The following is a 27,685-nucleotide window of genomic DNA, read 5'->3' as shown; positions in this document are numbered from 1 at the left end:
AAGAGAATTTCCCACGTAAAGGGTAATCATCGTGGGAAAGTTCCTCTTTCAGATACAATGCAAACAGCACAGAAGCAAAACAGGATCAAGTCACCTTATTGGGATTTCAGGAAAGCAAAATGTCAGGACCCGCTGACTAAAGGCTGAGTTTGTCACCTCAAGGCCAAGTCCAGTTTGGTGTGGTAGGAAAGGGCCTTAGGTCTGAATTCTTGTCCCACGCTTTCTATCTTTGGGCCCACGGGCAAACTTCTTGCCATTTCTGAGCTTCAGTTCCCTTATCTGAAAAAACAGGGATAATAAGTATGTCTTGGGGAGAAGCTGAGAGGACACATATAAAGAAATTATACAGAAATTTCTAGTTACCTACTCATATCCATTCTCCCCTCAGTTCCTAGTAATAAGAACTAAGAGTTTGGGCACATTTCCACTCCGATAAAAGGATTCACTCCCTAAAACCATGTGCCTATGTATGTATAAGTTTGGCTAATGATATGTAAAAAATATTGCACAAGATTTCCATTAAGTATGAAGTTTTTTTCACACTCAAACTTAATCCTGATGCAAAGAATTAGGCTTAATGTCTACCAAAATTAGAAGTTCACATTTGTTTGACCCTATGTACTGGGACATATGCCTAAAAGATACAATAAAAATGTATCATTGTTTGTGATAGCAAAAGACTGGAAACAAATTCAATGTTCAACATCTAAATCAATGATTTTTACTCAAACAGGAGACACTATGCAGCTGTTAGCCTGACAGGTCTCTATGGAATAATCTCCAAGTGAAGCAAATTCCCATGGTCCCATGGCGGGGGCGGGATTATATATGTATTTTCCAACAATAGCTGCTGCACAGAGCGGGGCTAACTCTCCTCCTCTTGAACCTGGGCAGCAGAAGTGATGCTGCGTGACTTTCAGGGCTAAGTCTGAAAGGAGGGGCAGCTTCTTCTTGCTGGCCAGGAGACTCAAGCCCGAGTCCAGCATCACCAAGAGACCGCCATGCTCTGAGGAAGCCACGCGGCACATGTCGGCTCTGCGCAGAAGTCTCAGTGCTGAAGTGCACCCAGTCCAGGACCACACGTGGGAGTGGATGAGCCTTCGGGCGATTCCAGCCCCCGGCTTTCTGGTCTTTTGAGCTGAGGATCCAGGTCTCATGGAGCAGAGTAAAGTCATCCCTGCTATACGCGTTACGAATCTCTGAATCACAGAACTGAAGAGCCTAGAACAATGGTTGTATTTTTCTGTCATGAAGTATGGGATGGTTTGTTGCATGGTAATAATGTACTTTATACACTCATTTATATAAAATTTCAGGGAGACTACATAATAAAGCCATTAACTCATTGCTTATGGTGAGTGAGACAGGAAATGCAGAATGGGCAAAGAGTTTTCGTGGCATGCTTTTTCCTACCATTTCAATTTTTGTTTTTCCACGTACACATATTATTGCATATCCCCCCCACCCCAAAAAAGTACATGCGCTAAGAAGACATGCGATACCTGAGACAAGCAGATTTGCTAGCTCTCACCAGCAACAAGTGTCCTGAGATCTGGTAATCGAAGGAGAAAAATAACCTTACCTCCCCGCTTTACCACACTGTGAAGGTAACGGAGAACACAGGGTGTAACTCGTAACTCAGAGGGCTTACGCTAAGCAATACCAGGAAACATAAACAGAAACTATGAAGCAGAGCAATGAAAGTTCTTAACTGTGTCCTACAACAATTTTCTTAGCACTTTAAACTGTTCGTTTTCTTTTCATCACAAAGCCCTTTTAGGACAACCTGGTAGCAAGGGACAACCAGTCTTCTGTAAAAATCACTCAGTGACTCAACAGCACCCATGATACAGCATTTTCTATTTCCATAATTTTTAAATAGGCACCGTGGATGATCCACAAACATTCTGAGGGATAGACTGGCGCTTTGTGGACATGAGGGAGAACACTAGTATTCTGGGATTTTCTGTAGAAAATTGTTCTACTTTGCTATATTGCCAGTCTCACTACAAACCAATAGAAAGAGTCTTCGCAGCAGGGATGGGGATGGGGAGTGGGAGTCACTTCCTGTGGTTGGTCATTGAATGGATTCTAAACATCATTAAAAGACTTCCTCCTGTCATGATGTCTGTGAAAATCATTGGGAATCATTAAAAATTTACACCCAAAGGAGGTGGTTTTTTCTACTAACAAGAAAGTAATTCCCACACTAAAGGCAGGAGGCACCTGAAAACAGAAGGTGCCCTTGGCCGTCCAATAGCACAACGAAGGGGAGCTCAGAGTGGGGCTTCCAGAAACATTCGCTGCATGAATGAATGAATGAATGAATGATAAGGCAGTTCAGATTTCTCCGGACAGTCAAGATCAGAGAGGGATTTGTCAGCATTAAACATGATTTGTTAAGTGTCATTTAAGAGCAACAGAAATTTTCCTCTTTTGGAATTCCTAAAATTGCACTGTGTTGAGACTGACATTTTCATCTTCAATATAATTCCCTCAGATTCTCTCTTTGGAAATTATGAGGTATAAGTAAATTAACAGAGATATAATTTTTAATCTACATCTTTTTCTCATTACATTTGGCCAATAATTCCAGAAATGTTGGGCTGCATGTGACACTTTGCTCTCCATATGAACCCCCTTCCTTCCTCTAAACACTACTTGTTGTGCTTCTTTCAGATTTTTAAATAGAGAGTTAGAAGGAGATCATCTTGAAGATTATATTCATATTGCTAGCCAAAGATGGCACTACTTTTTTCAAATCACTGAACGACCAAACACTGGTAGTAAGAGCCTAAGAAGTCAACAGAGATAGAGTTAAAAAACAAAAAAGATGTTGGCTTAAATTTAAAACTTGTGATTATGACAGCATTTGAAAATATCACTTCTTTCCTGTCCAGGCCAGTGTGGCTCAGTTGGTTGGAGCATCATCCTGTAGACTGAAAGGTCATAGGTTCAATTCCCAGTCAGGACACATACCCAGGTTTCAGGCTTGATCCTCAAATGGTGTGTGTACAAGAAGGCAACCAATCAATGTTTCTCTCTTGCATCGATATTTCTTTTTCTCTCTTTCTCTCTGTCTCTGTCTCTCTCTAAAAGCAATGAATGAAAAAAATGTCCTCAGGTGAAGAGATATACAGGGTCTGGCAGGAGTAAGGCCTGCTTGAGTGTGGTTGGTAGGGTAATAATATGGGTGTAATAATTTAGTTTTAATTTGAACATTTCACCTAAACTGTCATATGGTGTGCTTGAGTGTGATATTGTTATGTTACAGAATTACATGCTTATGATTTTGTAATAAAAGATTTTGTGATAAAAAAAGGGGTGTTATTTGTGCTGGATCGTGTGTGTGTGTGTGTGTGTGTGTGTGTGTAAAACTTATGTATTACTTCTCTCCCTACCTACGTTTTGGACATAAGTTGTATTCCTTCCAGTCTTGCTCATGCTGTGTAGTCTGTAAGAACAGTGTTATTATTAGGACAGAAAGCAAAATAACAGAGCAGCTGAAGGTCTAAGCCTTGAGTTGTCCAACGCCCTGCTTCTGACCAACTCCTGGAGGAAAGTACTTCAAGGCTCCCTTGGACCTGGGCCAGCCTTTGCTCCAAAAGAATGGCTACCTGTCCCAGCGGCACTAACAGGACTCCTAGCCAGGTTTCAGGCAACTGAAACCAAAGATCATCAGCTCCCAGGAGAAAAATCCCAGCCACCGAGCAGGGAGCTGATGCTGCCCTGCAGCCAAGGAAGCAGATACAACAGGCTCGTGGGAAGGAAGGTCTGTTTTTAATTTTGGGTGGCACCATGCTGCACGCTCAGTGAAAAGCTGCATGTTGGGGGAAGGCCATTACTTGACATGTAATTATCAGGAGTAGCAACCTACCAAGGAAGTTAATGAAGACCCCAAGGGCTGTTGCAGCCTTTTCAAGAAACAGTTAAAAACCTTGTAAAAATAGTAACATCCACGGTTCATCTCCCTCCTTGGTGCACGTCCCGACCTGGAGTTGAACGCACGAGACGCTGTGAACACTTCTAAGTGGATCACTTAGTGGTGCAAGTGCCGGCCATGTGGTTTGATTTGGGAACCTATGTACTAAAAGCTGGAATCTGGCCCCAGGAAAGCTTTTATTTTGGCCCCGCTTCTCCCACATTGCTCTCTGACAACTGAACTGAGGAAGAGAAACTATCCCGAAAGAGACTGCTGTTCGCATCCCCTGTGTCTGTCCAACTCCAGGAAAATTGAAACCTCCAGTTACCTTCAGAGCCGTCTGCTGAAACCTCTTCCCTGATGCTGGCTGCTCCACAAAACCCAGGCAGCCCCATCTCTACGACCAGCCCTTGTATAACGTGCCAGCCAGTGTGCACTCAACAGACTTCCTGGCTCCAAACAGCTGTCCTGCTATTTGACCTAAGGTCACAGACCTCTCTCTCAGCAATCCAAGGTGTCACAACCTGAAACGTCCCTTTGGTTCTCAATATAATTATGGAGCTATGATCACTATGCAGTTTGTTCAGTTGTCTGTCTTGTCGCCCTTTTAGAGCACATAAACCCTACATGTGAAATCTGTATATGAGGGGCCGCTGAGCAGCAGTCTAGTCTATGTTGATTAACATGTGCCCAGATTGTTACATAAGCCAATGATAAATGTGACCTGACTGGAATGGTTTGGCAGAAAATGTAAATTGTACAAATTCCCTGCATTTCCACTAGCTCTTATTATCAAATACTTAATTATAGTTCAGAATACTGGTATCTCCAAGAGGAATGTAAGAAAAGGAAAAAGGCAGAAAAAGAAAGACATTTCTTTGTCCTTCTTCTTGCCTGCCACAAATAAATTTCTCAGGCTCTTCTTCCCCAAAACAAAGAGAAGTAGAATAATGAAAAAAAGGAGAGTAGAGAGTCCCCAAGATCTCTCCTGAATGCAGCCCATGACATGTCCACGGCCTTATAGCATCTCTACCACCTCTTTCTTTAGGAGGCTGAGAGCAAATGAGGTTTTGTAATCCACTCCCCTCACCAGCCTTTTGCACAAATGTTTTTATGAATGTTTAAAACCATTATAAAATGTGATCTGCCAATATGGACATGGAAGCAAAACTATTTAGAGGTTTTGGTAGTCGCAGGATCTACGTCCAAGCGTGTGTGTGGTATCCTATGACATCTGCGGTTATTGGAGAAGACTGTTTCCTACCAAACCAAATGAAATCTCAGTGATGGCTCACACTTCGAAACCTCTATTTTTAAGAGAGAGGAAAAAAGACTGAATCTAATTTTCATAATGAGTGTGGATCACTTTCTGAAACAGTGAATCACTGTTTGTTTTTTAGTATCATGATAAAGAAACTGTATATTTTCAGTGTCGACATGAGATTCTTATAAAATTGAAATCTATCCTCATGGTGCACTTCAAAATGCACTTTATTCCCACCATTGAATAAGCAAAATAAGAGAAAGGATCCCACAGAAGAGAATGCCTGCCCCCTGCTTCTGGAAAGAAAGCCTGAGATTTCAGTTCTGGTCCTGACTTTGTAACCAGACAGGCCCTAAGGAACTGGGAGGAAACAATTAGTGGTCTTTAGAGACCTCAGTTTTATCATAAAATGTAAGTAAACTAGATGTTGATGTGAAAATCTATTAAAATAACTTACTTACCTTTTCCCAAATACTTATGGAGCCCCTTCCTGTTAGGTACCCCAGTGCCAGAATCTGGGGGTACAGAGGAAGACAGGGTCTGCTCCCGAGGTCAATCTTATGTAGATATAAGGTAAATACACATCTAGTCCTATTACTTTTCTGTATGGCCCTGATAGTGGGTGTTCAGGTGGGAGACAGAGGTGGCATTTTACTCACTTTTTAAGGGCCCAGTTAGACCCTTGATATCTTTGGTGAGACAATAAATAAAAGAACACCTCCATGCGTTCGCATAACTTCTAATTTGGCGAGACGTTGACCCTTCCACTCACCTTTCTTGCGCAGGTAATAGGAACATTCTTAGTTCCGAGATCCACATGGCACATCCTTGGCCCTGGGACATGATGTCATTACATTGAAGGTTAGGAAAGAAACCACAAAAGATACTGTGCAGCTTATGTGAGGAACTAAGGTTCGGTGGCAGAGGACAGCCAGAGTTTGCAGGGCGCCTCCTCAGCGGCGTAGAAGATTTGGCCAATTAAAAATAAAGCCTATGCATGTGAGCCTAGGAAGAGATCTTCCGGAAGCCCAGGCTGTGGATGTCACAGATGTGTATGAAATTCAAACATGTGGGAAATTTCAACTTATTATCATTTCTCGACAGTCACCGTTAACCTTAGTGAATATGCTGAAGAATTTAAAATGTCATAGGTGATGTTATGAAACTGAAATCTTACTGCAAGCCTCAAACTGTCACCGGGGGGCCTTATTTTTATAGGCACGGGGTGGTTTCTGAGGCCATAGGCAATGAATAAAATGTGACAATGTGAATCTTTTATGGACTAAAGGACACTCAATTATTAAATCTGTTCCAGAGTCAAATGATGTAAAATTTTTCCACTGATATTATAAATTACACGTCACTAAAATTTTTATCATTCCTGAGCCGCACTAGGGACCCGGGAGGGGAGGATGCTGCCGGCCCGGAGCCGGTGCTACGCGGCCGCGGCCTCCGAGCCCTGCGGGTTTTCAAAGCGCTTTATTGTGGGACAGGAACTTGCGCGTTAAGATACTATTTATAACCACAAGTGTGAGGATGTCTTTTTTCCAGTAGCGAGATTTTATTGTGTTAAATAAGGATAAATGTCATTAGTTCAGAAAGTGCTAACATGAAACTTTAATTGAAAGAACAGCTGGGTTGTCAATCGAAAGTTAAAAACAAGGTTTTAAAGGGACAGTTTGTGCCACTCAAGTGGCAGAGTGTCACAGAAGGCCCATAACTGGGTTTTAAAGCTGAGAACTTGGGCGAGATTAAATTAAGGTTTTATGGGGGGCTTATATAACTTGGGAGAATCCATTCTAAAAAAAAAGAATACAAGATCCCAAGTGTAAAATGAGGTATGAAAGTGATTATTTATTTAGAATAAGAAAATAGCTATATAAATAATTATAACCAATCAATAAATTTGTTTTATAATAAAATAATTAATAATTACCATAAGCTTTCAAAGGTTGATAAATGCCACGAAATCCAAAATTCAAGAAAAAACTTCATTAATTTACTACCTGACATACTTCTATACGTTTATTTCCTAGATTTTTGTTCACAGACTCTGATCTCTTCATATGATAATTATTTCACAATATCTCTTTGTATAGAGAGAATAGAAATATTATTGTCCTTTCTCAGCCAAGCCGACTGAAAATTGCTTACGATTATTAATAGGTTAGAGAACTTTCAGGCCGTTTCACTGCGTCGGTGACAGTTCCGTGTGCCATCTCAAGCGGAACTGCCAGACATTGTCAGGCCAACATGCATGCGATGTGCCAGAACGCAACCGGAGGTGTCACAGTGCAGAAAGCGGGTATGTACTCAGACACAGTGACCCTGCTTCCTGCCCTTCAGACACAGGAATTCTGGTGTCTTGTGTTCCATGTGATTCCCATAGAGAAAAGAAAAGCATCCAATAGGTTTATAATTATATTCAATTGCATTTACTGCACTATTAAGTCTGTTTCTGGTAGAAGAGAAGCTTTGTTTGGACCAGGAACTGATGAGAACTAAATCATTCACTTAACATTTTCCACATCTCAGGGCTGGAAGTAGTTGCGATCCTTGTTTAACCTCTGCATCTCACTTACTTCTGACACCAGCTACACAACAGGCCTGTTGGTCCTGCACTGTGTGTCAAAGGCAGTGTAACAGTAACAATCCATACACAGGGGTGACTGTACACCATGTTACTCAGCGAAGCCCAAACTAGCCGAATTCCCCGAGTTAGCATCCCGTTAACTAGATCCCACGTATGCCCATGGCCATTCTGTCACCACCTGAAATAAGAGGAGATGTGGTGAAGGGGGAGTTGACTCAGTGGTCTTGTCTGATTGTTGATCAAATATTTTCCTTTTGCTCATTTTGTCAAGTAGAAGTGAATGCGCAGCAATGGGCCCCCAGCAGGGGGGCCGGAGTTCAAGCTTCATTAACTTCACAGTCAAGCGCCCCCTGGGCCTGAGTCAGGCCACTGCTCTGCCAGGAAGCGTGTGGCTCCGGAAAAAATCTTAATGTGTCTGAACTTCAGTTTCTGCTTTGTCAGATGAGGCTCTAATAACAGCCCGTGTTTCACGGGGTTGCGGTGAGCTCTGAACAAGTTAGTTCACAGAAATTGTTATCACAATGCTTGGCACAAGTAAGTACAAATGCGTATGAGCTCTCAATGTTAAGTGAAAGTATTACATTGCAGAATACTAGAAAAAGTAATTTATATGACAACAATAAAGACTTTAAGCAGGAACAAAATTGTATACATTAATTCAAAGTGATTGTCTAAGGACAGCAATAGCACTGCCTTAAATAACCAGATATAGTTCAAAACAATAAAACTACTTTTAAAAATTATATTGGAGAGATTTAACTCATACAGATTGAACACCTCTTCTTCACATCTCACTATGTTTGAAAGGGGGGATGGCAGATTTGTTCTACTATAGCATGATGGGGAAAGAAGAATGCTTCTTTTCTAGTATTAATGATTTTAAAGAGTGTGTTATATTTCCTTTCCTAGGAAGCATATAAAGAATTCCATTCCCAGAAATCAAGGTTTCAAAACATCTTCAGAAGCAAAGTAAACAAAGTGGAAAACAAATCCTAACAATGATTTCATTCATAGGAAACTTCTCATTGCTAATAAAATCAAGAAACAGTAAAAGCCTTTTACAGACTACACGCATTCTTCACTTTACACACATACCTGCACTGTAGCTAAGTATTTCATAAGCTCTACATAGGGTAACTGAATGAAATGTCTATGTGAAAGGGCGTAAGATATTTTAGAGTCAAGTTTGATACAGAGGCCCCTATGAAGATGAATATGTCATCTTTCTAGGTCATAAATTAATATGCTGAAAGACGCTCCAGACAGCAGGGATCAGAATAAATTGAGAAGAGAGAAACATTTTCTGCCAGTAGCAAGCAGAAAGAATGCCAAATGTGAGGAAGTGGGGGAAGCTTTTATCAAAAAAAAAAAGAAAAAAGAAAAAAAGAGTTCATTGTGGAGCTCTACATCTGCTTAAAGCAAATCAGAGTATAATTATTATTTTATTACAGATTAGATTTTGGAACATCTTTAACATGAACACTTGAATTTGAACAGCTGAGATCCCTTTTCAGTCCCTATAAATGTGCCTCTCCCTTTTGAAATAAATGAATCACAGCTCTCTCCTCGGATTCTTTGCTTCTCAGTATTAACTCACTCCTTGGGAGCATTACATGGAAGGCAGAGGAAACATTACTGACCTGAAGGCTCTAAATCATAAGAGGTGAAAAGCGACTCTTGTGAGGGCTCAGGCAAGAGACAGAAAAATCTTGGCAGTTATCTGATTTTTTCATGAAGAAACCAGAGCTGAGCTTTGCCAAGCAGACACAGCTATGAGCTCATTGGTCTGAAATAATTATTCGTTGAGACTTTTCCCCGGGACAGAACTATTCGGTTTATGTAAGAAACATAACTCGAATATTGATTGAAAAGATTTTTCTTTTTATATCAATAATCAGCGTCTTTTGCCTGCTCTTGGGCGTGACAAAGTTCTTGGTTACATTCATTGACAAAGTAGGAGATTACAAAGAAAATAAATATTCAACCACAGCAGATTGTTTTTAATTCATATTCATTATGTTGGGTGGTTTCGTCCCTGTTTTAGGAGATTAAAAAAAAAAATTCAAAGTTCCAAACAGCTGAAAATGACAGAAGAGTTTTTACGGGGTATAATACTCCACAGTTGAAGCTCCGAAATGAAGCCCAAACGGAAGCAAGCCCAACACAGATGGCTTTGTTAGCCCAGAGCCAATCTGAGAAGTGCCCTTTTTATCAAGATAATATGTGCTGTGATGTCACCTCAGGAGCCAGGGACATCGAGAGGGGCCCGTGTTGAAATGATTTCTGTGGGAAGATGCCGCACAAGATCTAAAACGCTGATCTGCATTTTTGCAAATTGTGCTTCATGGCTAAAGAAAACAAATTGAAGTACAGCAAACAATTCACCCAAAACTCAGTCATTTTCGCTGCAGGTGTAGCAGGTCCTTTAAGTGCCAAATATATGCAGATCCGATCATGTCGAGCACTCACTTGTGTTGGAGATTTGTTAGGCGGCTGTGCTGAACGTCTTCTTCATTGTTGGGGTTGGGGTGGTACATTTTGTTGAGTTTTATTTTCAAATAAAGCACCTCCACATTTTTATGAGTGCTGCCCCCCTGAATCCTGTTAGCACTGGCATCACTACCGATGACAAAAGAGAAAGAAAGTCTTTAGAAAACATTCCACTGTGAGAGCCGGAGGCAGAGCATGCTAGAGTAGGGGACTGGCTGACGTCTGAATGTACTGACCTTTGACAACACGCAACAGTTAATGATGCGAATAATATTTATTTCCAATAACTGGCGGGGCTTCAGTTGTATAGTTACACAGATTGAGAAGAATTAAAATAAAAACATTTCATCCAGCCTTTTAGCTGTATTGGTCTACTTGGATAAGACTGCTATTTTGATGGTCCTGATACTGGAAGAAATGACTTTTCTCCCGTAAGGCTGGCCCTGCTGTGTAGGCCCACACTTTACTTGGAATCACTATACATTCCTTTAGTCTTCTTCCAAGCTCCAGAGCCATCGGCACAAATGTTTTTTTTGAAACTGAACACATAGTACACACAATGAGACTGAGAGATCACGGAAGTCAGCGTAGCGATCAGACCCCGACCCCCGGCTGGTGGCGGCACCTCAGTGGGTCAGAGGGAGGCCGGGGTCTACCCAGCCCGCCGAGGCCAGGCAGTCCACTCACGATCTCTTGGAAATGGACGCTATTTCCCCTAGGAGGAAGCCTGAAGAAGAATGGCCAGCCAATCAGAAGGCAAATCTGACTTAAGTCCAAAGTAGACTAGGCATACCGGCCTTCTTTGCTTTCTTCCAACAAGCAAAGCCTTTCCTCACTGAGGAGCCTGAGTGGTTTCCCTTCTCTCCTCTATCCATCCCCTCCCCACGATGTTGACAAAGCAGCTCCTTCTTGTCATTCGGAGCTTGGCTCAAATGCCTCCTTCTCAGAGCCCTTCCCGGACCACCTGATATAGGAAGTCCTCTCCAGCAAGGCTCTACCCCTTCATCCTGTCTTGTCTTCTCCTTTGCACATAGCTTTTAAGATCATCTTGTTTATTTACGTGCTTATCATCGCTGTCTCCCAGTGCTGTACAGCATACGTTCCATGCGAATTTGTGACCTTCTCGCTTGGAGTCTCTCAGGCTGCACTGAGGTTTCGTCCGGAAGCCTGCCTGGGCTGGACAACCTAGTTCCTAGGTGGCTCACTCATGTGGCGGCAAGTCGGTGCTGCCTGTTGGTTGCAGACCTTCGTTCCTCTCCAACGTGGGCCTTTGCTTGGGACCGACTCAATGTCCCTGTGGCATGCGGGACATCTCCCCAGGCCAGCAACCCACGAGACCGCAGCAGAAAATGCAGTACCTTCTATGATCTGGCCTCGGAAGTCACACACTCTCACGTCCACCTGTTCTACTGCTCCTGTGAGTCAGTAGGGGAGGGGGAGGGGAAGGAGTGATGGCGAGGGGGCCAGGCTCATTGGGGCCATCGCGGAGGTCCCTTAGCACACAGTGGTTACAGCTTACCATTTAAAAAGCAGGCCTTTGAGCTTAGAAAATATCCATGCAACCTCACATTTTTACGCATTAGTTCAATATTTAAAACCTATCCAAAGAAATAACGTTTTCTACTTCTCCACGAAGACTGGAAGAAGTATGCATTTCTTGTTAGTGTTAAAAGAAAAGAATCATAAAATGACTACTGTTCTCACTCTCACTTCTTGTTGAACAACAATAGGTTGGTTACTGGTTTGGTTTTACCTTACACTTAGTTGGACAGCAGGCAAGTGCTTTGAAATGTAAAAGTGAGATTAAGGCAAGGTCAAACTAAGCCAGGAGGAGTTTCAACAAATACTTGGAAGCGGCCCCCAGACAGACTATCCAGCCCATGTCTCCTTTGAGACAATGACATATGTAATTCTTCTACCAAAAATGACCTCACTTGTTAACAGCTGATTTTTTTCAGGGGTCTGGAAACCAGAGTGTATTTTTTTACCACCCAGGATGAAACTGACTGCAGACCGAAGCCATGTGCCACCTTGGTCTTCTCAGGGGTCAAAGGCCAAGGAAGGCAAATATTTTTTTAAGTGGCTGAAACTAGGAATTACCTGTCTGGATTTTTAAGTCATAATCATTTTTTGTAAGGTGATACATAAGAGTTTTTCCTAATTATTTTGGATAAGATGCCCGAATCCAATTGATGATAAGCAGATCCATCCATCAATAACTTAACCAAAACCTTCCTAGAAAAATGCTCATTTGAAAAAAATAAAAAAGAAAGAAAATGGAGCCAAACCCATGATATTAATAAAGGTAGTGAAAGTTAATTAGAATGAGAACTCAGAAAAGTCTACTGTGGGGAAATGACTTCAGAGGGTAAAACAAAGACTACGGTTTATTCATCCTCTGTTCCTTTGACATCAAAAAGATAAAGTGTTTCATTTAGGGAAACTATTTGCTTCCTAACCCAAAGGAACAGAAATGCCAGTGCGATTTATTATCTGAAACTTGACAGCTGAAATACTGATCAGGGGAAGCAACATCAAATCTCAGATGCCTTGTTCTACAGAAGAGAGGCAGAGCTTCACAATCCACTTTACTCCAGGGCAGAAAAGGTTTGACTCCCAGTCCCTTCAGCCACATATCCTGTTATAGCAGAAGAAAAACCCGCAGGGCATTTCACGTTATCCTGCCTGAGCCTGTGTTCCTGAGTCTTACTTCAGAAACTCAGAGCAGCTGGCCAAGATCCTACGGTCGTAGGGGAAGGAAGCAGCTAGCTTACAGTTTACGAATATCTTCTGAGTAGCAAGACCGGAGAAGGCTGGGAGAGGGAGCCAAAGGACAGCACGTTCTCAAGGTAATTCCGATCCAGCAGAAGCATTTGCTTTCTTATTTACTGGTTATAGCTCAGAAAAGGAAGAGTTTGATTTAAGAGACTAAACCCCAGAATGTCAATCAGAGAGTCACCAGCGGAAACACTCTTTGAAAAAGAAAATTGTTGACTTCTTAATTTTAGTTTTCTGGAGGCTATACATTCAAAATCTAGAGATAAGTGATTCTGTCTCCATTTCTCTGCCCCACCCGACCCCCAACTTTTTCTTTCTGCCTCAGCAAGAAAGGACATGGTCCCACCCAGCTTCACGCTACAGGGACCTGCCGGCCGGGGCCACCCGTGCGCCTGGCCTCTGAAGGCAGCAAAGACGCCTGTGCAGCACCTCTGCGGTATGACGGCCCCACTGTGAAGGAGAGCCTCTGGGAGGGGGAGGGGAGCCATCCCGGCGGTGCAAGGCCCCATTAGCCTGGGGAAACTTGACTTCCCACGGCCAGGTTCTCCTAACCCCCCAGTGCGCGTGGAAGCTGCTGTCCTCATCGGGCTAAGCAAAACACACAGGCCTGCAGGCTGGCCAGCAGCTTTGGCAAAGAACAAACATATATATTGTTTCCCATCACAAGAGCAAAAGTCAAGCTCCTATTGTTGCCTTTTCTTATTTTGCACTTAACTTATTTTGCGTGCATGAGAAAAGGCCAAATCAAATAAAAGATCTGCAGTATATATACACTCATGCAGCAAAGATTCCTTCCCAGGTGTTGACAGTAATCATTTCTCCAGTTTTAAGATCTGGAACTACCTCTTCTGATGTAATTCTCTGGGTTCTTTTTCTTCTCATCACAGCCCTTCTTTTGGCTGTTGTTCATGAATCCGAGATGATTATTTTATTTGAAGCTAGAGGTTATGTGAGCAAGAGTTCTCCAGAAGAAAGAACAGAACCAAGAGGAGAGAAAGAGGAAGAGAGAGAGAGAGAGAGAGAGAGAGAGAGAGAGAGAATGAATATAAAATAATGTAATAATATACTCTATCTCTCTATAAATATAAAATGTATTTTATGCACAGATAGATACAACAAAAGAGAGTTTAAGTAATTGGTGCATGCAATCACGGAGGCTGACAGGTTCAAAATTCGTAGAGCGGGCCAGCAAGCTGGAGGCTCAGGGAAGAGCCGAAGCTGCAGTTCAAGTCCAAAGGCAGTCTAGTGGCACAATTCCTTCTTGCTAAAGGAGGTCAGTCTTTTGTTCTGTTCAGGCCTTCAACTGAGTAGATGAAGCCCACCCACAATGTGGAAAGCAATCACTTTTACCCAAAATCCGCTGATTTAAATATAAATCTCACCTGAAAACACTTTCCCAGGAATATCCCGGAATCATGTTTGGCTACCTGTCCAGGTACCAGGGTCCAACCAAGGTGACACATAAAATATATCACCAAGGGCAAGCATTTTTTAAAATTTTATGATTTTATATAGATATGAACCATCAACCTATTTAGCAAAGAAATGAGACATGAATGAGTCACAAGTACTGAAGAAGTTTTATCTATGTACAAATAGAGCAATCAAGGCCCACATGCCATCTTCACTAATACAAGACAGAGTAGGCTCTTTCATTTTCCACGGCATCTGTGGTGGAACTGCAAATGCCTAACATGCTTCAGATAAAAAGGTCCTTAAAGTGCTCTCTGCCCAGTGCCCTCTGTGCACATGAGGAGACCAAGGCAAGGCAGACGATTCAGTAAAACCTGAAAACATGGCTTAGGTGACGTAAAAGGGCAAATAGCTATAAAACTAAATATCACTGGTACCAGAAGGCCCTGTGTGGAATGTGGCTGAATACCTTCCAGCCTTTTTTCCTGAGCTGAGATGAAGATGACCCTCCTTTGTCTGATCATACAAGTACTGGGCAGCATAGGGAGACACAGCTCAAGGCTGGGCTGGATGATTGGAGCAAACTGACTGATCAAAAACTGGCCTTTCTATATTCAAAATACAGATAATCCAGCCACAGAAAACTGAGAGTTCAGTGACTACCTTCATTTTGATATGATATACCTGAGGACAAATGAGGGTTTGGCCCCCACCGTGCCAACAACAGCGAAGACTGGCCACTGAGCGGGGGGCTCCGTGCTTCCCAGAGCGACCCTTAATAATATGCCTCTTGTGGGGTAGGGATAGTCCTGTGTTAGCGAGTTACTGTCCTTTCCTCTTCAGACAAATGCCAGCAGTGAGCATTTCCTTCACCAGCATTGCACAGGCCTCAGGAAAAGCTATTAAGATTCAGGACCATTATCAGAGGGGACCTAGCAGAATCTAATCTGCTTTGGGAGACAGAAAACTGGCCCAGAAGTGGAGCTGTAACCTTCAGTCACCTGCTGGCATTCCCTGCAATCTGATGCCTAAGAAGTGAGGACCCAGTGTGTCTTTGATGCCCAGCCCAGGCTTTGAAGCCATGTCAAGACCACAGGACAAAGGCAGCACTGTTCATGCAAATCTAGAAACAAAAGAAGCTAAAATCCAAAGCCATTAAAAGTAACATCAGAAACCCAATACCCAGAGATGATTAGAGGCCCTGCACCAGTATGAAACTGATGCCTAAAAGCGACACTGGGCAACACACCAAAACACACATGGAGGGAAGGAATCCTGAGCGGCCGGAGCCTGGCTGGATGCGCTTAGAAGGCTTGGTACATGCAGCTCCCTTTGCCAGGGGCAGCATCTGTGCACAGCAGGAAGCAAGCCCTGGGCCACCACTGCCTCTGCATCTGGTGCACACGGGCCCTTCGTGAGACGTTCCAAAGGTGCCCCTGCAAGGCCAGCCCTCTGGCTGCCACATCCCTCGGCAGCTCAGTCACCGTGCAGCACACGCCTTGCCCGGGACAAAGCAGCCTGAGTGAACACCTTTGAGCACAGTCTACCTACAACAGGATGTAGTACAGTGAGCCTCCGAGAATGTTTAGCTTTTATTTTTAAGCCATTCCAAAGAGATCGAAAGTTGGCTGAGTGTCCAGGAAACATCAACATCAATCATGCAGAATTGTGATTCCTGAAAATTCCTCAAATATGGCCACATGCAGATCGGGTAGGAGTTTCAGAGAATGTCTGACGCAGAGGTTCTCAAGCCTGGCTGTGCATTACCACTGCCTGGGAAGTTTTGAAAATACATCACCTGCCCTGGCCCTGCCTCAGAGATTCAGACTTCAATGGTCTGGGGGTATTTTTTAAAACCACATCAAATGATTGTAAATAGCAGCCACAATGAGAACTACAACTCCAGCAGCATTATCTCCTTTATGTTACAGGAGAGGAAACTGAGGCCCAGAGGGAATAAGTGACTGGTTCAAAGTGACATGGCACAAGCAATTCCTCCCAGTTTTTCACAAGACAACATAAATGACAAAATAATGATATCTGCACACTGGGGACAAGGCTCCAAGCAACTGTCCTGGAGACGCCAGGTGCACCAGCCAGGCCTCCCCTGCCTCCCCAGGAGACTATGGTCTTCTTGATGGGACACATGAAGCTGAAGATTGCAGCTCACATTTTTGAGAAGAAAAGGGACTAAAAAAAGACAATGGACACATGAACTTGAGAACCTTCACTGGGAAATTTTGATAGACCTGTTACCAAAAGGAGACAATCAACTTAGGGCGCGGGATAGTACAAGATTTAGCAACTGAGTTGTGATCCACCCCCAAGAAAGCTGCCTGTTGGTGAGGTTGTAGTAATGCCCCTGTATCAGTGTAGGACACACCTTTGCACAACAGGGACAAATTCAGAACAATCCTTGTGCAGCCCACCAGAACAGTGAGAGTTTCCAAAAAGGTATATTTTGATTTCGTAACTCATGAAGACACCAGACAGAGGGACTTTGTAGTATCATATAATCAGGGCTGAAATGTCAACTACTAAATGCAGGCTAGTTTAGTAGATTACTTTGTTCTTCCTAAACGAGGGGAGGGGTTTTTAATGGCATGCCAAAGAGAAAAGCAGGAAAATTAAATATCAGCTGCAAAGGGACCAAGATTAGGAAAGATGAGGACCCAAGCAGTTCAAGTGACTAGTATTTATTTGGAAGAAATGCACGGGTTTGATTTTTCCTTCACACTATTAAGAGATGTTCATCAATAGCTATCTTTTCTTCTCTAAAACTAAATGCTTAATGAGCTCATGACATGAGATACCCTGAGCAAAGAAAAAGGTTTGAGAGAGTGTCATTTTATACCAAGCGCTTCATCTGGTGGGCAGTTCGGGGCACTGTCTTAAAAAAATATATTTTTAAAAAATAGCCACTGTTGCAGGCAGGGAGAACATGTACGAGACTCAATAAAAAACATAAACGATGCTTGCCTGGCACCGCCGCTCCACGGTGATCTTGAATCTTCCTCCATCACTTGATAAGAAAACCCTTGGCCTTGATTGTTTCAGTACCTGGAAGCTGGAGATGAGAGGATCCCACGCTATGCCAACTTTCCAAGCTCTGAAATGCCATGGCCTGTGTTTTAGGCGTGCACATAATCTCCAGTCTTCCCACGAGCGTCCCTTGTTCCTCAGGGGGCCTTCTGGGAGCCCATCTCTCGCGGTTCTCAAACCCAGAGGGACATCGGAATCATCTGTGTCCATGTGTAAGACCACATTCCCAGGCCCTTCCCATGGGCTGTCTGATTGGATGGGGCTGAAATGGGGTCCAGAAATCTATGTCAGTAGTAAATGTCTTAGGTGTTGTGGTGCAGTTGGCCCCTGAACCAGCCTTTAAGAATGAAGAGTCGAAGCCCAGCAGTCTTATACCAAAAGGTGGCAGAATGGTGATGAAAGCTATGTCCATTCATGGCCAATGAACTTGACCGAGGGGGCGAGTGAGTCCCTTTAAGGCCACCCCGACTACCAATCTTCTACGCGATGACCTGGATTTATCCGCATAGACAATCTGCAATGGCCAAAGAAATAAAGGAATGTATCTAGCATTTTTTAGTCCATTGCTTTAGAGATTCATGGTTGATGGTGCTAAAGAGCATTTTCTAGGATGGAAATTAATGTCTGTAGTAAATCAGAAAGTCTAACGAGATTGAGGAAAGCTAGAGAGGAGATGTGTAATTTTCTAAAATATTTCAGTATGCTGGCTGCTTCCACAAAACCCATTGGTAACACAAGACGCCGTCCTTCTGTCTGAACGCTGCCCTGCCCCCACGTGTTTCCAGAAGGGGATGCAGCCATGTGGGGGCCTCATAGACCCTTACTGTTCAGGGGCGCAGCGGTGACATAAAAAACCCTGATTCCACTTGGCAGCAAGGTCCCACTATCTTGGCGGGTCTCACCCATAATCACTGTGGTGTGTGGAGCTTGGAGATATTATGGGGCTGGCTGGAAACCAAGAAACTAAACAGCAGTCCAGCGGTCCAACAAGGAACTCCGTGTTGGAAATGCTAAAGCCCAACTGTCCACAACCACATTTCTCACAGATGGCCCAGGAATTTAAGTTCCACTGTAAGTCTCCAGAAAATTCTACCTTTCCCAAGACCCTGAAAAGCAGCAATTCCTCACTTAACATGAAAGCCATACGTTCCCCTTACTCAGAGTCACCTCTCCGCCCAGTGAGAGCAGGAAGCTTGCTGTAACCACTGCCCCCGCACCTCCAAATCATGAACAAGCGCTCTCAGAAAGAAGAGAGTTCCTACTTCTCTGTTGTCTAAAATGCAGGCACTTTGGTCTACCTTCGCGGTTTTCTTGAGTTTGACAGCTGCCTTGATCTGTTCAGGCACTGACTGGGTGGCTTACAAACAACAGAAATGTGTTTCCACAGTTCTGGAAGCTAGAAGCCCAAGCTCAGGGTGTCAGCAGGGCCAGGCCTGGCAAAGGCTCTCTTCCGGCTCGCGGACTTCTCGCTGTGCCTGCCTCATGCGGCAGAAGGGATGAGGGGTCTCTCTGGGGCCCCTTTTAAACATTTATCCCATTCACAAGGGCAGGACCCTCCTAAAGATCCCACCTTCCAATGTTGTCATTTTGGGGGATTAAAATTTCAACGTATTAATTTTGGGGGGGGACACATTCAAACCAGAGCAACAGCCAACAGGAGGAGACATCCATTTAAGGAAGCTTCTCTCTGCAGCCTGACACCTCCCTCAATAGATGTGGAAGTGATTCAACCTAGAAGGTAAAAAATTCTTCCAATACAGCCAATTTATCACTGAACGCAGGACGCAGGACGCAGGAGAGCAGCCTGGCCCCTCCCTCAGTCTTCTACCAGACTCTTGGGAGCGCCCAGCCCAGGATCACTGCTTATTTATATCATTAATTCGGAAGTGCACGTCTTCTAAGGGGTCTTGAAACATGATCCAGAAAACACTGGGGGAGAGGGTGATTTTGCATTATCCTTGCATAGGAACCAAATCTCATCAGCTAAACCGGCAGGTCGGGGGCAGGCCTCAGCTTGCCAAATTTGATAAATGACTGAAATAATAACAACAGCCTCAACGAAATGAAACGTATCACAAAGTTGTAAGTCCAGCCTTGGCAGGATGTCATGAAGCTATCACGGGGGAGTGTGAGTCTGAAACGATTTCTGTACGGTGCTCCTAGAGAGGAAAAGAAATGCCCTCCGGGCAAATCTGAGGCTTAATTCATGCAAGAGACTTGGCAGACGCCACCAACCACAAGCGCTGTGTTTTCATGGATCCGAATGGCAGCAACTTCCAGAGAATTAATTACAGCCACTCCATTTATATTTTGCATGACTTCTCAATTATCACCTCTAATGAGATTCCTTTTTACTTTTATGAACATTCCCACACTGCTTTCCTACCAGAGGAACAGAGAGCTGAGGGAAAAGAAACAGGACCTTGATCTCTTCACCCCTCGATCGCTTGCTGGCCATGGGCCAAGCCCGCTGGTTCTAGAAAGCAGTTACTTCCTGAGTCCTAAGACTCCAGAGGAGCCTGAGAGGACGCAAGAGCCACCACCCAAATGCCAACAGAGGCCTTGTAAGCCACATCAAAGAGTCAGGCTGCACGCAGGGTGGGCTCAATGGGGACGTGACTGTCTAGAGAAAAGGGCAGGGACAGCAGCTACTCAGCCCCAATAGTCACAAACGCAGGCCTGGCGAGGCAGGTGCTGGTCCCACAGGCATGTTCGGTTTGTGAAAAGTTATCTAGTTATCTATCTATGATACATGCATTTTTGGATGCACATTACATTTCGTTAAAAAGTTGTGTGCATGTGTGTGTTTTAATGAGCACACGGCCAGGTTTTCTAGAGTCCAGAGACACAAGAACAAGAGGGCAAGAGGGGTGAAGTCAGGGTGGGGTTCGGAGTCACTACCTGGAGCAGGTATGAGATGGGTGGGCTGGCAGAGTTTAAGAACCTAGAACACAGAGGTTGATTGATAAAAAAAAATCACACTTATGCAGAACAGGCTACAAAAAATACTCATATTCGGGCTGACATTGAATGGATATGTGTGTATGCACAGAAGGTTTCTATTAGAATACATGAGAAGCTGTTAACATCGGTTGCCTCTGGCAGGTGGTGTGAAGTAGAAGGGAGGGAGGCTTACTTTTTATCCCAATCCCACTCATACTGTTTGAATTCTATTGTAGGAATATGTTCGTTCCAATTTCTTTTAAAAATCAAGAGAAAAAAAATTCTTAATATACTTAAATTACTGCTAAATAAATCTACAAGGCCCCTAAGAGATTTAAATGTTTCCAAATCAGTAATATTTGATATTCTAATAGCAAAAGTGCAGCAAAATGAATAAGTCCTTTAAAAATAGAAATGTCAAGACACACACATATACAATACACACATCTTGCAATTCCTAATGAATGGTAACTATGATTTAAACACATGCAGTGAAAGCTCTTCATAATTGACACCTGGAGAACAGGCCTAACAACCATACTCTAGGCTGATCATTTTCTCTTGGACTTGAACTTTACCATACATTGTTATTTGAAGAACTGTGCAGAAATGAGCATTGTAATAGTCCTATTATGGTCCCTACATGAACCTTATAACATCCCACTCTACTGTGCCGTTGACTGGAAGACAGTGCCACACAGTGATACGACCCATGTCTACATTTAAGTGTTGGCAAAAGGACCAAGGCACCAACCGCTAGCATCCCCCGCACCCCCGGCCCCGGTTACACAGCCGTCATTGTTCATTCCTGCGACCACCGGGTACAGTCGAGGGAGAAGGCCACGAGAGCCATGCCTATGTACCTGAAGTCACAGAGGCACTTGGAGTCCCCTGCAGAAAGGGCTGAAGACAAGTCTGTAAAGCCAACCCTGTTTAGAATCGCTGGCATGCTCCTTTAGACTGTGAGTGGTACTTGCTATAAAATAATCAGCACTAAAGCAGCCACACACGGTTTAAAATCTAGAGTCCTGCTATCTCACCCACTCATTCACTGCACAATAGATGAGGGTGAAATCCTGTAATCGTGCTTTACGTTCCCCACCCATAGAATTTAATTAACACATAGAGCGAGGACAATTCAGGCACCCTTGCTAACTGCCCGCAATCTGTTGCAACTAGAACAGCAGGATCAGTGACGTGCGTGAGCTGCTTCAGTTTTTACCCAAAGGACACCTATAACCCGGAGGGCCAACTGTGTTTTAAAATTGGGTGGTGAGGGGAAGCACTGATAATTTTCTCTAATCGTTTGAAAGGAACTTGAATGTAGGGGTCAACCAACTGTAAGACCACTCATTTAAAAGGCTGAAAAACTGGTATTTTCAGTTTTGTCAATATGAACCCACGCTGCTACAGACACTCATGTGGATGAGCAGCGCTGCCTGATTCGTGTGCCACTAACAATACCTGATACATTTCTTTCTGTTTCTATGTAGCTGTGGTCATAACAAGTGACCTGCGTATTTATGGGCAACCCACACAGTTAAGTCTCATTCTGTTCCTATGAAATCTACCACAGAAAGAGTTTAGTAACTAGGAACTGCCTAAGCTAAGTGACAAAATGATCAAGACAGCAGAAGGGAACCATTGAGTCCCTTATGTCATTCAAGTAGAAGGGGCCATTCTTGTTTGAAAGTAACACTGGCACTCTTATCTCCTGAAATTGGGCCAAGTGACGGAAACAAAAACTATTGTAGAACTAACTGCTCCTTTCTTGATCTTAAACAGACCGTCTGTACTCAGTCTGTGACATGAACCCTGCCTGGGTCACATCCTGATGCCAACATGCATGAGCCTTGTGACCTCAGGAAACTCATTTAAATGCCCTGTGCCTCAGTTTCCTCCTGTGTAAAGTGAGGAGAGCGATGGCACCTCTCACCTAGGATTGTGGTCAGGAGTAGATAAGTTATCAAAGCCAAATGTTTACAATAGCATCTCCAAACAATGTTCATTTTCATTACACCGATCATTTGTATTGGAAGGAAGAAAACAGAGTTCCTTTTGATCATGTATTTTTTAGAATCTCCATTTGGGAAGGTAAAGGTAAAGGAGATGGAACAAAAAGGAAAAGATGAATAGGATATTTGGTAGCATTTATATAAAAGACAACGTCAATGCAACATCTCATTTGCTGTTACGATAAATCTGTGAGGTAGGTCTTATTATTAGTCATTTCCAGATGAGGAAGCTATGCTCAGAGGTTTGCTGATGTGCCCACAATCACACTGGGGACTGGAACCCTCGTCTCTCTGACTCTAAGGTCACAGGCTCCAACCTCGGGATTAACCCCCGGCTGTGAATAATGAGAAAACGAAGGGGAGAAAGTGAGGAAAACAGACTAACGGAGAGAAGGGCACTAAAGTATCATCTACTTTTTTGGCCTTGAGATGAAACTTCTCTCCATGAGCATAACGTAAACATTTAATATCACGATGGTAATGTTAAAATGTGACATCATTTTCACTGCTGTTCCAAATGAGAATAGTTTGGAACACTTGGTAAACATATGTATATTAGAGAATCTAGTTAACTATTCACCACAAGCCTTCTGGTAGAGCATTAAAATGTGGAGATCAATCCAAGCTAATCCCCAAACACTACACAGAGTAAGCAGCATACAAAATATTGGGATCAGTACCCAGACCAAGAATGGCTCACCATTGTTTAGGATGCTACAGCTTTGAGAGGCTTTATGTCAACAGAAACTGTATTACACCCTTTCACAGGTGAGAAAACTGAGGCACAGAGAGGTTGTACAAGCACGTACCCCTAATGAAACAGAAACTCATCTCTTTATTTAGAAAGCCATAGAACGGCCCCTGATGCATGTATCACTTTCCAACACTCTGCCAAGCGAAATGCTCACGTTGGTCTGTAATTACACAGCAGTTACTGCCTTGTGATTGCACAGGCACTGCGAACCCCAACTGCTCCCCACAGGCGATGGCAGGCTCTCCAAAAGACACAGTTAATATATCTTTTGGGCCAAATGTTTTCCTGGTGCCCCGCTCCACTTTGCATTATCATGGTACTTGGTCTGGCTGCCCTTAATCATAGGATTGGAAACAGGGTGAGACCGGCCTTCCCTCTTTGGATGAGGTCACTGGTCATGGCTCCACTGATTTAAAGAGAACCCTCTGAGGTCCATGGCCATATGTCACGACGCCTCCAGTTCCCTTCACCTCAACACAGCCGCAGCTCCCACCCACTCAGGACTTCAGGAGAACACAAGGAATCCCTTCCTTCGTTGCACATCATGAAGCTGTGCTATTTGAAGGAAAACAATTAGTTTGGTAGCGTTTTCTGATCAGATCAGCAAATGGGACAAGTTTTCCTTTTTGCTGGTACAAAGTATGTCTAAAATATAAACTTTCCTTAAGTCAACCTAATCTGAACGAGCCTGACGCTGAGACGGCTACACTCACTCTGACAGCAAACATTTCCAGGTCAATTTGTTGACCCTCCTCCCACCCGTATGTGCAGCGCACACCTGGTCCAGAGCTTTAGGTGAGAAGAAACGTCCTATCACCAGGAAGTCTGAGTGTGATCAGCGAGTGAGCCAGGCCCCTCAATTACCCACTCAGGAAGGAATCTTCCCAGATGCTCCCCCAGCCGTGGTTAGAGGTAGGCAGATGAACGAGAAGCCTGCCTCTGCATGGTTATTGATATAAGATTAATCAGATGCAGGCACTCAGACTGTATATTCAACAGGGTTCTGCTTTGTAACGTTCTGGGCAGCTTGCAGCTATTTTTGTCACTGACTATTTTTGACATCAGCCTATGCTGGTTTTGCAGAGTGAATATTAATCAGCTTGGCATCTCAATGCTAAGTAGAGCTTGGGACAGACAGGCCAGAGGTGAGCAATTGGCAGAAGCCTCTCAAAGCTGTAGCATCTTAAACAGAGGTTCCACACACCTGGAGGGTCACATCCTATAACCTTCCCAGCCAAATACTCCCCTAGGACCAGTCGCTAAGTTAGGAGCTCCGGGCGTGCAATACAATGAATTTGGAGATTTGCTGTGAGTAGACCTGCCACCCACAATATCTCCCCTGACAAAAAATTTGGTTAATGTCCTTGTGCCTTTTTTGGTCTCGCTGTACCCTGTTTCTGGAATCTTCATTCCCCGCTCCCAGGTTTTAGTAGATTCCTATTTGTCCTTCAAAACTAAGTTCAAACTAAGGGTTAGCTCCTCAAGAAGCCTTCTGCGACCACACAACTGTCCCAATCTGATCTAGAAGTCCTTTGTTGCTCCCCCACATCTTGTAAATGCCATTCAGATAACCTTACACTGTCCAGGGAAAAAGAAAAAAAGAAAAAAGCTGTATTTGTCTGTGAAGAGCCATTTCTTATTCAACTTCTCTCAGCCCAAACTAGGTCATTAGGGATACGTGCTTGTACAACCTCTCTGTGCCTCAGTTTTCTCATCTGTAAAAGGGTATAATACAGTTTATACCTGATAGGGTTTTTATAAAGATTAAACAAGAAAGTAAGTGTAAAGTGCTTAGAAGAACCGTGAGTTCTTGGTATTAAGTATCTGTCATACTTAACAAATAAGTATCATTTTGAATAGGTCAGGTACTTTAGGCAGAATGCCTTCTATGAAATGGAGATAATTTTATTTCTTTACAGAATGACAGTAAGGATCAAATAAAATAACATAATTGATTAAAGTATTTTTGGAGCTATAAAGCACTACCTAAAAACTGCCAATCTTGGTTATCATTATCTAATACATGATATGAAGTTCCTAAGCCAGAACCCAAGAATTTTTAGTGGCTAATGCATGGGTGCACAAGGCCACACCCAAGGCTCGGGCTTCTTCCTTAGCTTTGCAACACTGGCCATAAAGGACAAGGTACAGTTACATGAATCATGAATGAGGGCAAGGGAATACAGATCCCAAAGATCCATGCAAAATTGGGATACTACCCACCTAAACGGAACACCAGTACTGACCGAACTGGGCGCATTGAGGGGAGCAAGGAAGTACAATCGCTGTTGGCCGATCCTGAGCACATCGTAAAATCTATGTCATAATTCAAGAGCCAGAAAGAATTTTTAACATTCTAATTTCAAATGTATTCCCATTCCCTCATGCTACTGATGAGAAAACTGATGTCTGTGGCTCCCAAGAAACTGCCCCCAGATCACATACCAAGCTGGTGACCAACAACTCTCATCTCCTGATTTGCAGCATATAGGTTTATGTCAGATTTGCTTATGTCTCGTTCCCACTGCTACTTTACCAGCGCAGGTGTTTAGAGGCACATTTAGGTTCAAATTCCAGTTCTACCATTTATCAATTCTGTGAGTTTAATTGAGTCGTTGAACAGACTCAAGTTTCAGTTTCTTCCTTTGTAAAATAAGGATCACAGTATCTCTTCTAAATAGTAACGGTTGTAATGTTCTTTAAAACTAAGCAGTGCATAAAGACCATATTGTAAAATATCTCCTTTGGAAAAAAGCATCTAAGAACTGACATATGTGAATTTTTTTTTTTTTTTTTTTGGTACTGAAGTGGTTAAAAAATTCTTCCTTCTGGTTTTAGACCTGGCTGCTCCAGCATTCCCACTTGCCACATAACATGCCCTTCTCCGTGGCAGCGGTCACGTATAGCAGGGTGTATATAGTAAAGCAGTGTATAGCACAGTGCTTCACTATACCTCATGTTTGCTTTCTCACCTCTGCACCTCTCCCGCCAGGTACGGCCAGGCTGCCAATTCCTGCTACTGCTTTATCCATCCTTCTGGCTTTCTGCCCAAATGTGGTTTCAAGGATATGTTCTATCTGCAGACAGCTTCCTTTATCAACACAAAATAGAAACTGCTCTGGGTTGACCAGGGCTTTGTCTTCCTCTAGGAAGTCCTCTTGTCCAAGTACCCGACTGCTTGTCTCCCTTGGGCAGCGTCCTTCCCCAGGCCCCTTAGCGGATCACCTGACACCTGTGATTATCAAAGGTGCGGAAATGAACCCATTTCTAAGGTTGGGGCCGGCAGCCACCCCAACGGATGTCCGGCTTTCCCCCTAGCAAACCCAGGAACCAGGCCCGGGGCTCTATATCCTAAGGGCAACAAAGCTTGGCTGTTCGCTTTCTCGAGGGCAACTCAGTTCCCAGGACGCAGGACTCCAGGGCGCCCAGCGCGGTTCGCATCCGGGGCGGGGGATGCGTCTCAGGAGGATGCACAGGTGGGGCCAGCCGGGAGCGCTCCCAGGAGACAGGGCCCACGGCGGTGGTATGGACGCGAAGGCGCGGCGGTCCTACCTAGCTTCAAACTCTGGGTCCACATCTTCCCTTTGCCGCCCGATCCCAGAGAACCAGGAGTCTCTGCCGGGGCAGCGGGACCTGTGCACTGGGAAGTCAGGGCAGCGCACTCTTCGCCACCCCAGCCATTCCGGAGACCCCCTTGCCAGCCGCAGTTGCGCTCCCTGTTGCCTCTGCAGGAATAGGCGGCGACAGGCGCACTTACTCTCTCAGTCAAGGGCGATGGGTATGAGGTGGGGAAATAAGACACTTCGAGAGCCAGAGGGAGGAGAAGCGTGCACTCTTGCGGGGTCTCCCCAAACCCTCGTCCAGGAGAGGGACAAGGACGCCCGGATCCACCACCCCCCCAGACCCCATCGGAGCTCCGGGCGGTTTGTTATCCTCATTAGCAGCCCAAGCGCACAATGACCCGCGCTCTTTCTCCAGCCCGGCCGCACGATCCTCCCGGGACCCGCGCAGACAGCGAGGGGGTGTGCGCACCAGCCTTCCCGCGGTCCCCGGCGGTCCGCCGCCCCACAGCGGCGCAGTGCGGCCCCCTGCCCGGGTCCCCGCAGGCGGCCGGGGCGTGCACGCCGCCTCCCCCCCATCCCACCCGCCATGGCTCAGGCCCCCGGTGGCTCACCAGATGGCCATCCTGCTCTTGGGGTAGTCCAGCCGCTCCAGGCAGCCGAGGAAGTGAGGCAGCGTGTGCGCAGCGTTGCGGGCCAGGATGGCCACCAGTACCGTGGGTCTCTGCAGGGGCGACTCGGGGAAAACCCTCACCTCCTCGTCGTCGTCCTCCGAGTCCGGCTCGGCGGCAAAGCGCGCCCGGCAGCCGCCGCGGAGCAGAGCCCAGGAAAGGAGCAGCAGCGAGCAGGCGAGGCTGGCGGCGGGGCTCGCAGCCATGTTCACGGCTGGGGCGGGCGGCGGGGGACCCACA

General features: G+C 44.6%; 1 protein-coding gene across 1 annotated transcript in view; it reads right to left on the bottom strand.

Moving 5' to 3' along the window:
* Positions 1-27,685, bottom strand: part of COLGALT2 (collagen beta(1-O)galactosyltransferase 2) — an 81,062-nt gene extending 53,377 nt beyond the window's left edge. The window contains exon 1 of the mRNA XM_054587669.1: positions 27,389-27,685. Coding sequence (XP_054443644.1) covers positions 27,389-27,651 — 263 coding nt within the window. The 5' untranslated portion in view covers positions 27,652-27,685. The remainder of the gene's footprint in view (positions 1-27,388) is intronic.

The sequence above is a fragment of the Pteronotus mesoamericanus genome, unplaced genomic scaffold (assembly GCF_021234165.1).
Source record: "Pteronotus mesoamericanus isolate MK-2021 breed Mesoamerican mustached bat unplaced genomic scaffold, CSHL_Meso_final scaffold_1186, whole genome shotgun sequence".
In the NCBI taxonomy this organism is placed as follows: domain Eukaryota; kingdom Metazoa; phylum Chordata; class Mammalia; order Chiroptera; family Mormoopidae; genus Pteronotus; species Pteronotus mesoamericanus.
Note: the sequence above shows the minus strand (reverse complement) of the source record. Positions and strands in the feature narration are given on the sequence as shown.